The following is a 10,473-nucleotide window of genomic DNA, read 5'->3' on the forward strand; positions in this document are numbered from 1 at the left end:
GCCGGTGCCAGCTGTGGTGTTTGTGAAAAGCACATGTATCTGCTAGAAGCTGGACTGCTTCCACCAGCCCAGTTCACATGCCACCAGACAGAGGTGACTTTCAGTCACATTACTGACTGGCCACAAATCAAAGGCCCAGAGGTGAATGGCTCTGCTCCCATTACCAGTATTCTGAACGATTTAGTCTCCTTTACCCTAATTAAGCTTGTTTGGGCTTCAAAGAGGCCTCCTGCTAGTCTGCTGCATTTATAGCAAATAATGAATTTCATTAAATATTTCCTGTGACACGGGATGAAGCAGAGACAGAATCATAAGTTTTAAGAGTATTTTTACATAATGCATTTATCCTCTGCAACAGTTATGCCCTTTTATCCCAATAAACAACATGGTGAAAAGCCAACAAGAGAGTTTGCAAATCATTCTCTTCCATATGTTTTCAGGACTGCAAGTCATTCATTTTGGTCAGGCTTAAGGAATCTCTGTCCCTCTGCTGCCAGGAATCCTCCTTCAGTTCAGAAGCTGCAGCTAAATCTGTGTAGTAGGGCACTGTAATATGGCAATATAAAAAAATTAGCTGAGATCATCTAGATAATCTTCAGCTTATGCTCTGTCCATTCTACTCTGCATTGTGCAGGCCCTGTGACACACAGATCAACTACCACATTTCATACAGCATTTGGTACCTACTTAGGAGACACTAAATGGCTTCCAGATATGACTGCACCTGAAAATGCAGCTTTGTTACCTCAGAAATGAAAGCATCCAAAATTAAAACAAAAAGTAAAACCAAACTGTACTTGCCTTCATCTCCATCATCTCCAAAAGGGTAGAACAAAGCAACTGCTAAATTGATGAATACAGCAAGGTTGAAGGAAATATTCCCCCAGAGAGAGATGTGTCTGGAGAACCAAAACAGGGCTGGATTATCTAGAAAGGGCAGAAAAGCAGCAATCAGTGAACTGAAAGCAAGCAGAATCTCAATCAGCAATGGCCCCAAGGGAACTAAATACAGATTAATGTAGAAAACATGCAGATCTTTAAAATTAACTAAAATGGACAAAAATTAAACGTAGGTTTGCCATAACACATAGTTTCAAGCAGAGCTTTTAATCCAAAGATCACAATACAGTTTATTATATACCGGAGTTTTGCCTCTGGGAAGATTTTAGGCCTGGATATTTTGCAAAGGAGTCTTTTCAGGTGCATCTGAAACTGTAGCCTTTGTGCATGGGGACACAAAATCAAGCAAACAAAGAGATTTTAGCACTCTGAATGCCAGTCACCCAGAACACCCAGAATGGGTCATCCAGATGACCTATTTGGACCAAGTACACCGATGACATATGCAGAGAACTATGGAGTAGGCATGGTTTCAGAACTGCAGTATTTTCTCCACCTCTGCCAAACTAAAAACATTTTGATCTGCTTGGGAAGCAGGCAAAATTTGGTCTGCCTGGGTTTTGGTTCTACAAAAGCTGACTATTTCCTGCATGATGCTCAGAAGCCCATGGTCACCTGCTGACAAACAGCTCTGTACTCCTGCTTAAAAGGACTCAAACAAGCCATGATCTCCATATGTGAAGTGCTGTACAAACACACAGAAATAGTCCATATCCCAAAGAACCTACAGCCTAGCTAGAAAAGACTAAAAAGGGAAACAGTGCAAAACAGGGTTGATTTTGCGTCCAGAGTCACATACACAGTTCAGAAAGAAGGCCAGGAACAAGATCAGAGTGTGCTGAGACTCAGGCAAGCACTTCATATATATGAATGCACTAAAATACGTTTTAAAATGAACATTTGAAACAAGATCCTATGTGCAATAGTGTAAAAAGATCTCTGGTCAGAGAGGTTTCCAACATGATGCATCCCTATTAATTAGATTTTAAAGTACTGGAAACTTCCTGCAAGTATGCAGAGTGCTCAGCAAAGTTTTTATAAACAGCAGACTTCTTCAACTGCATATGACTGTCTCAGGCTTTAATCAAAATAGCCTTTAATGGCAATTAGGTAAATATTCAGATTTCACTGTGATAACCTTTTGTTGCTGACTGCTGAGATTTAAGCATTTGGAACCATTGCAAAAATGACATCTGTCAATTTAAGCAGCACAGACTTCATGCTAACAGACACTTGGCTAAAGAATGACCCCAGCTTCAACCTGTATTATCTTTTCAAATAATAAAAAAACCCCAACACGGAGACTTGTGGGCTATTCCACTGATGAAAGGAATTGAGAAATTTCTGTTCTGAATAAAAATAAACCAATTTTCTTTGTTTATAGCATTAGGCAGGTCGGGTCTATCTAATTGTTGGCTTGGCTCTTTTATTTGTGTTTCTAAAGCAAAACCCCCAGATGTGATTTTTTTTATTGAAGTAATTTTTCTACAATACAATGACTTTTATTCCCAAATAGACTGCAGATTCTGTAATCATGTATTTTTCCATTTCTATTCTGGGTGAGTTTGTCACTACTAAGTTTTTAGGGTGCCACCAAGAGACGCAGACTTGGGTTGATGGGGTTCATGCTGAAGACTTGCTGCTGCTGAAAATTATAGCCTAGGAATCGACATTTGAAAAATTGCCATGACATCCATGTTTCCATCATGTTCAGGATGCTCCCACATTGCTCTGACTATCCTGCTGCTCTAGACCTTATTCCTTCCTTCCTTCCTGATCAATTGCTGTGAGCAGATGACGTGTGACACTCCAAGTGCATCTGCGTTTTAGCAGTGAATGAAGTGACCACTTTTAGGCATTTTTATGTATGTTCAGCCTGGAGAAGAGAAGGCTTTGGGGTGACATAATGTAGCCTTCCAGTGCCTGAAGGAAGCCTACAGGAAAGATGGAGAAAGACTCTTGACAAGGGCCTGGAGTGACAGGACAAGGGGGAATTACTTCAAACTAAGGGTAGGTTTAGATTGGATATGAGGAAGAAATGGTTCCCTGTGAGGGTGGGGAGGCCCTGGCACAGGTTGCCCAGAGAAGCTGTGGCTGCCCCTGGATCCCTGGCAGTGTCCAAGGCCAGGCTGGATGGGGCTCTGAGCAGCCTGGGATAATGGAAGGTGTCCCTGCCCATGGCAGGGGCTGGGAACTGTGTGATCTTTAAGGTCCCTCCCAACCCCAACCATTCTGTGAGTCTATGATATATAAAATACAACTTTCTGCTCCAAAAGCCAAGGGCAGAGTTGACAGTGGCTGAGCTGGCAGGATCCTCCTGATCCAGGTGCATTGGCAACAGCCCCATTCCTGCCAAGCAGCTGTACTGCCCACCAGTGAGCTAAAGACATTCAGGGTACCTGGTGGGGCTTCCCTGCCCCTCCTCTTGGTGTCCCTGCTTTGACCTCTCCCCCATGATCCTGACCAAGCAGCTCAAGGCCACACATGTGCCTTCCCAATATCGTGGGATGTGCACCAGTTGGGCCAGCTGGGACACCCTGCAGCCCAGTCACACCAGGCTGATGTGAACTGGCAGAGGGGTCTGACTCCATGGGAGCTGGGCATATTTAAAGTAGCTGAGGTTCTGGTGAGAGATGTTTTTAAATGACTGACGTTTACAAGTTTTTTAATGGTCTTTCAGGAATCTGCAAACCTCAAATACGCAGCTACACATGTTTTTGTTAAATATTAGGGGCCTTGGCTTAATTAGGTGCAATGCTATCAAGATTAGTAGAACTACACCCAGTTTATCCATCCCTCAATTTAACTTTTGGACATCATCTTGAACATATTAATAACTGCTCCATATTACACTTCTTTTATGGTGGCATGCAAATGTCTCATCTGACCTACACTCTCAAGCCCAGAACAGTTTTGTCTGTTGTAGTATCAGAGTGAACAGAGAAGAGTGTATCATTAAAATTAAAGCATTTGAAGGTTTAAAAGCAAGGTTTTAGCATAATGAGGCTATTTTTTTAAAATGACAGTACTTACTCCTAATTTTCTTTTGCCATTTCATCTCGTTGTACAGATCCTCAGTCTGCTGGAAAAAGTCATTGACTTTGCTCCCTTGTTCATCTCTCTCTGTTGTATTGAATACCCGACTTTTGGATTCCCGAGTGAGGAATTCGCAAATATTGGGGACAGGAAAGACAATCTTTTCCATTGTTCTATCATGGCGAACAATCTATAAATAAAATGCACATTTTTGTCAGAGTCAGTGACTATCCAATCATGTTGTCATATCTTTTCTTGTTCACAGTTCCCCTTTAATTTACCAATTAATGCATTCATTATTTGAACAGTACAATAAAGTTGGACCAATCAATCCCAAAACAGAGTAAAGCTGTTTTTATTTTCAAAAGCCTGCCAGAATAAGGTGGCAAAGAAAGGACTCAAGAAAAATCTTGGTCCAGACTTCCCCAAATATAAAAAATGTTCTAATTCAGAACACTTCAATTTTGCTGTAAATTGAAAGAAATCTCTCCCAGTAAAAAGTGGAGAAGTTCAGGGGCTTTCTGCTCTGATTACAAAATTATTTTCTCATCTTGAATCTGTTTCTATGATGGGATAAATTGTGAAGGTGAACATGCAAAAATAGCACCTTGTTACTCAGGCAGCACCCATATCTGGTCAGTCTTTATCTTTTTACTTGACAAAACCCAAGGTTTTGAATTGCTTGCATTTCAGGAGCTAGCAGGTTACTGGTGAGTGAGCTAGATTTTATTTCATCTCACCACATTGCCATCAAAATTGCTTCCCCATTCTGATCGGGGACTCTGCATTATTAAAAATACAGAAATGAGTAGAAAACTCATTTCGACTACTACGACCATGCCTCTGTACAGCCACTGGTGAAAATAAAAAACCACCACCATTTGAATTTCAAATCAAACAAATGAGATGCCTTAATATAGGGGAGATAATATCTGAAACACCAAGCAGGTCTGGGACTGCTTTCAAAGACAAGCAATTACCTGTTTTGTATAGAAGCAATGCTGGGTTGGGTTTCACTTTTCCAGAAGAAGCTATTGGCCACATAAAAGTTGACCACAGTGCTTGTTCAGTGCCTAAATTTACAACCTACCCAGATAAACTGGCTGATAATTGCTAAGAGAGATCTCAGCAGCACCCAAAGTATTAAAGTACATTAAGAGGAGCACTGAGCTGCCCTCTGGACAACCAAGGCCATGGAGCTTTCATCTCTCCTGTGGTGGGATACCTCTGTGGACCTCTATCTAAATCCAGCCCATGGCAGGTGTAAAGTTTAAAACAGAGAGGAGAACTGCTGAACTAGGCCACGCCTTGGTATTTTAAACAAAAGCCATACTGAATGTCTACACCACTTCAAAACCTCTCTGTACTCCAGCCAGACTTTTAATTCGATCATCCAGCATCAGTGGCTTTGAAACTCATGATTATTTATTTGAGTGATGTACCATACAAGATCATTCTTGACTTCATGACACAGCTACTATCCACAGTCATTATTTCGCTAACAGAACATGTTTGGTAACACACAGCAAAGCTACTGTGAAATGATGGCTTGGAGCCACTTCTAATATAGGTGTATTCCTTTTCCTCCCACAGCCAAAAGCATATTATTCAACCTTCTCCTCATAAATAATCCACACCATTTGGAAGCTTAAAGAGGAGATACACCACACACAAGATGCAGACTTGTCTCACAGTCCATCTTCTGGGAGAGCAATCTTTTACCTCTATCTGTGCCGTATGTTTGGCATAAAACCTCAAGGCTTCATCTCCTTCATCTGGATCTGACCCTGGCTTCAGCATCTGTTGCAATGCTTTATTGTGACAAGCCAACTAGAAAAAGAAGAAAAATCTGATTTATGTCCTGCTGCTATGTTTTCAGTTTTATCATCTCCACTTAACTAACACAAATCCTCCTTCCCCCCATTCCCATATACTTACATGCTCAACCCAGTGGGGTTCTTTCCACAGATAACAACAAAAATGTAATTCCTCGAGAACAATAGAAATAATTTAGTCTTATGAAGTTAGCAGCAAGTCTTCAGTTGAGATTTATGAAAGGCAGCTTAGCCCGCAGCCTGGATGGCTTTTGGAGGGCTTTTGACAAATGCCAAAAAATTAGACTGAATGCTTCTTTTCACTTGAGTTTAGACATAAAATTTGCATACCTCTGAGTACTAAATTACATTTACAATTAATTTTTCCCAGCGACTTCAAATGGCTAAACTAGGTTGCAGGTTGGTATTCCAGGGCTGTAACTATTTCTGAGGGAGCTGGACTGCAGTGCCAGGCAAATACATCCTTAACTGTACAGTTCATATACACAGAAAATATGCACATACACACAAACACACAAATATGTATCTCCCACAAACTTTTACAAATTATACACTTCCCATGATTGATAAAATACATCTGTTCTATGTTGAATAGTAGATATTTTAAATGCTCCATTGTTGTACAAAGTTTAGTAACAAAAATGTTGGCAAATGCATTCATAATGTCCTATAGGTGAGTGAGAAACAAAGACTTAATTAAAAGGCATACGGAAATTACTAAAAATTCAGTTTTCCCTACATCACAGTGAGTGGTTTCTGTCCCGAATAGCTGAGGCGTTTCACCTGTTTTAAGATGGGCAAAACTGCAGCAGGAAAGGAAAGGAAAGGAAGAGCCACCTCACAGATGTGATCCAGGGCTGAATCATCACAGCTGACATTAGCACAACAGACCATTAGAAATGAGGCAGGCATGCACTCAAAATGACCACAGGAACCGGGCCTTTGAAGTGATGATCACCACAGGTGGACCAGGACTGTGATACATGAAATAGCACAGCCTGGTGAGGAATTATAAAATAATTGCACAGCTACAAAAAGACTGACAGGGACTAAGTCTAAAAGTAGCAACAGATCCAAACAGATACTGTAATAATCTAACCAGAACGTGATCTCACCCATTTGGAATCTGCATGTCTTATTATCTCCCTTTTTTTAACCAATAAGGCAGGGGAGAAGTACATAAACAATTTAGTCCATTTACTGAAGTTCCCTAGAATCTACTGATGAAAATAAATTTTCTTCTGGATCTCAATATAAACTTATTAAATAAAGACAAATAAAAAATGGAACATCCAAAAGTAAGAGAATGTCAGAAAGGGATATTTAGGAAGAATAAATGCGCTTCCAACAACTTCCTTGGGGACAGAAGTCTGCTTGGTCCTGAGAGCAGAGCCTGAGCCAATGTGGCACAACATCAGCATTTTGTAACAGGGTCATGAGCAGATAGGGAGACCAGCAAAGAAACGACATGGGGGTTAACCGCAGACGAATATTCCTTCCATCAGTAGCAGATTTCTGTCCTGAATAGTTACTTTTTTACTCATCTAGCAAATGCATGGATAGTATCATTACACATATTAATGTCTTTACCTAAACTTCCACTTATTTTTGAGACTAAAAAGGTTCTTTAAGACTATCTGACTAGTTCCTTGCCTTCACACAAGCCAAATAACCTGATCCAGCCAGCAGCCTTTGCAGCATGACCACAACAACTGCTTAGCAAGACAACTTGAACTCATCTCCTAGAGGTCTTTGCATGCCCCTCAAGACATGCTCTAGAATCATAGAGAAAGAAGATGAGCCAGTGGAAACAAGACAGTTAGTGTTTAAAAATGCCCTTTCAACAGTGTTATTACTTTTGCCTTTCTGCTTTATTGGATGTCCCTCTGCTTCTGTACTTAAGAAAGGGCAAGCAAGAGCGCCCAGTTCACCTTCTCTGTATCATTCATCATTCTGTACACTACTGTCACGTTCTCTTTTATTTGTCTCTTCTTTAAATTAAAACAATCCCTATCTCTCCCATCCCTCCTCAAACAGAAGACTCCCTGTGACTCAATTATTTTCCCTGTCTATCTCCAAATGCCCTTTACTTTGGCTGTATCTCTTCTTTAAGATACGAAGAAGAGCACTGACTAGACAGAATGCAATCACACTGTGCTTGGAGTGATGAATTAGCATAACCAGAAGCAAATATATTCCCCTTTTATTATCTTCTGTAATGCAGAGGAACTTTGCCTATATCTTGACCTTTATTTCTCCAATGTGAACCATTAAGATTTTGAGTTTTCTAACAAATGACAAGTCAAGGACGTATGGATAGTTCTTCTTATTAAAACTATGCCAGTTTGGAGAAAGGGACATGCTATAGATGCAGAAATTTCCATTAGTACCACAAAAAACTTCCTATATTCATACTTGAACTCATATACAGAACTGGAAATGCCATTTGTAAACCATATGAAAACTCTAGGTATTGCTTCCTGATATGCTTTGAACTCTCCATAACTTTTGCTGTAAAAGTCTCTCTTGATAAGTATCAGCAACAGAAGTTCCCTTATCACATGGACTAGAAGGGAAAACCCATCTCAGCCTCTCATGCTCCAATGGGACTGGCTAGAACAGGGTGTTCAGAGCCTGCTGGAGATTTGAGATTGAGCATATTTTGCTAGCAGGTTTCACGTGAACAGCAGCCACACTCATTAAAACAGTGTGTATTTGGTGGTCTGCACTGTGCTTTCTGAGGCTGAGCCCTCAGGCTGTGACTGTCCCATGCCAACGTGTGAACAGAACCTAGCACTGCACAGCTGGAGCTTTCCAGCACAACCACTGGACAAAGTGACCTGAAGAAAAGGCCAGGATTTTCTGTGCCAGCCCCTTGACTGCCAGAAAAGACAGTCAGAAACAACGCAGGATTGCTGACCAAGCTGGAGGAACTGCAGCACATTTCAGACAGGGAACCTACCTAAAGGCACCAGCAATCTTCAGCTGCTGATGCTGAATCTTCTTCACTCATAACTTCATTTCTCTCAGCTTCCAAATCTTTTAATACCACTTACCTTCTGTGTACTCTAGACCTTCAGACAGTAATGTCAGGGCAAAGGGCCCATCAGTTTTCTGCTCATATTGCAGCTCCTACACAGGATGGATTCCTCTACGTCGACACAACAATAACTACTGCTAATATTTCTGTATTGCCACAGCTACACTGATGAAAGAACATTGTGGACAGCAATCTGAGAGAGCTCAGATCCAAAGCAGAGGCCCACAGTATGACACAGAACAGCTTTAGGAATGCTGTTATTTGGCAACCACGGTGATTTCTGAAGCTCTGCTTTCATGATCCTTCCTTCGCCCCATAACGAGCTCAAAGGCCCACGTGGGCCAGGGGGACTGTGTCAACAGATGCCTTGACCAGGGCAGAGCTTTTTGTGAGATCAAAGACACAGCAATGAAAATAACAATGCAGTGACAAACTGTGAACCTAAAATACAGAAAGCTTATCCAAGTTTATAATACACCCTAGGTGACAGTTCGTGCGTGGCGTGTAAAGGCCGTGCAAGCTCTGAGTGATTTTTTTTCATATTTAACTGCTGTGATGCAGTAAAGTGTTATATCCAGTGTGCTGCACAAATCTTGTGGGGCAGCTGGAGGACAAGACATGGGACAGACGTGGCTGAGAGCAGCTATAATGAGAAGAACAGTCCCATTTATGTTCTCAAAGCAAAGCTCAAAAAATGCACTTCAAATACACACGGCAAGTGGAACTGATACAAAAAAGTAACCATCACTAGAGCCTGAATTTGCAAAGAGCCCCAGAAAAATCACTATTGAGGAGAAAACTCACTCACTCACTCACTCACTCACTCACTCACATCAGCCATGCCAGTGACAATATTTTAAATGTCAACACTGTATTTTACTGTTCATCAAGGCATGTAGGGACAAGGAAGCAACAGCATATAATGGAACAGTGATTTCCAAAGAGGGGATGTGTGAGGCAATAGCTATATGAATAAAGATCATTTGGCTTTCAGTCAGCTCCTGAGGAAGGACTGCTGTTCATCTTGAAAGATTTTTACTTAAAAAATTTGGAAAACACTGTAATAAAGTATCAGTACAAAATGTGAAAGATTGAGGACAGACCAAGAACGCTGAAGAGATTAATAAAGAAACAGTAGAGATAAATGACAGAATTACAAGTAATATGCAGTCTAAACTCCTGACACAACATGACTATAAAATCAGATCCGCTACTCATCTGGGATGCCATATGTGATCAGCAGTGTGGAAAACCACAGCAGAACCACCTTTTGCAATTAATATATGGGTTTCCTGCAGGCCTGTAGTTTTATAGTTAAGATTACCTTGAACAAAAATGAAGTTATTTAAATGCTCTTAAAGAAAAGACTGATTTAAAGCTGTGAACATTCATTTCACCAGCCTGTCATTAACTCACTGACGTGGTATAGTAGATTGGTTTGCCAAAATAGCAGTGTGTGAATACATGTGTGCATGTGGAAAAATTGCTTGGAAAAGAGAAAGTTTTTCTCCACTTTTCAATATTTCTGTAAAACACAGAGACACGCTATATTTTAATAAGGATGTGTCAGTCCCTGGTTGTAACTTGTAAACTGCAGGGGCCTCTCACGTTCTCATCAAAGGCACGAGGTCTTACCCAGTACACAGCTGAGATGGTTGTCAA

The 10,473-nt window shown here is 40.9% G+C and overlaps 1 protein-coding gene across 5 annotated transcripts in view; it reads right to left on the reverse strand.

The window, feature by feature from the left end:
- Positions 1-10,473, reverse strand: part of ITPR2 (inositol 1,4,5-trisphosphate receptor type 2) — a 222,855-nt gene that overhangs the window by 41,552 nt on the left and 170,830 nt on the right. For all 5 annotated transcript variants that reach the window (XM_017745784.1, XM_017745783.1, XM_017745782.1 and 2 more), the window contains 3 exons: positions 5,659-5,766; positions 3,934-4,126; positions 802-927 (listed from right to left, as the gene is read on the reverse strand). In XM_017745784.1, coding sequence (XP_017601273.1) covers positions 802-927; positions 3,934-4,126; positions 5,659-5,766 — 427 coding nt within the window. The remainder of the gene's footprint in view (positions 1-801; positions 928-3,933; positions 4,127-5,658; positions 5,767-10,473) is intronic.

The sequence above is a fragment of the Corvus brachyrhynchos genome, unplaced genomic scaffold (genome assembly GCF_000691975.1).
Source record: "Corvus brachyrhynchos isolate BGI_N302 unplaced genomic scaffold, ASM69197v1 scaffold209, whole genome shotgun sequence".
Classification (NCBI taxonomy): domain Eukaryota; kingdom Metazoa; phylum Chordata; class Aves; order Passeriformes; family Corvidae; genus Corvus; species Corvus brachyrhynchos.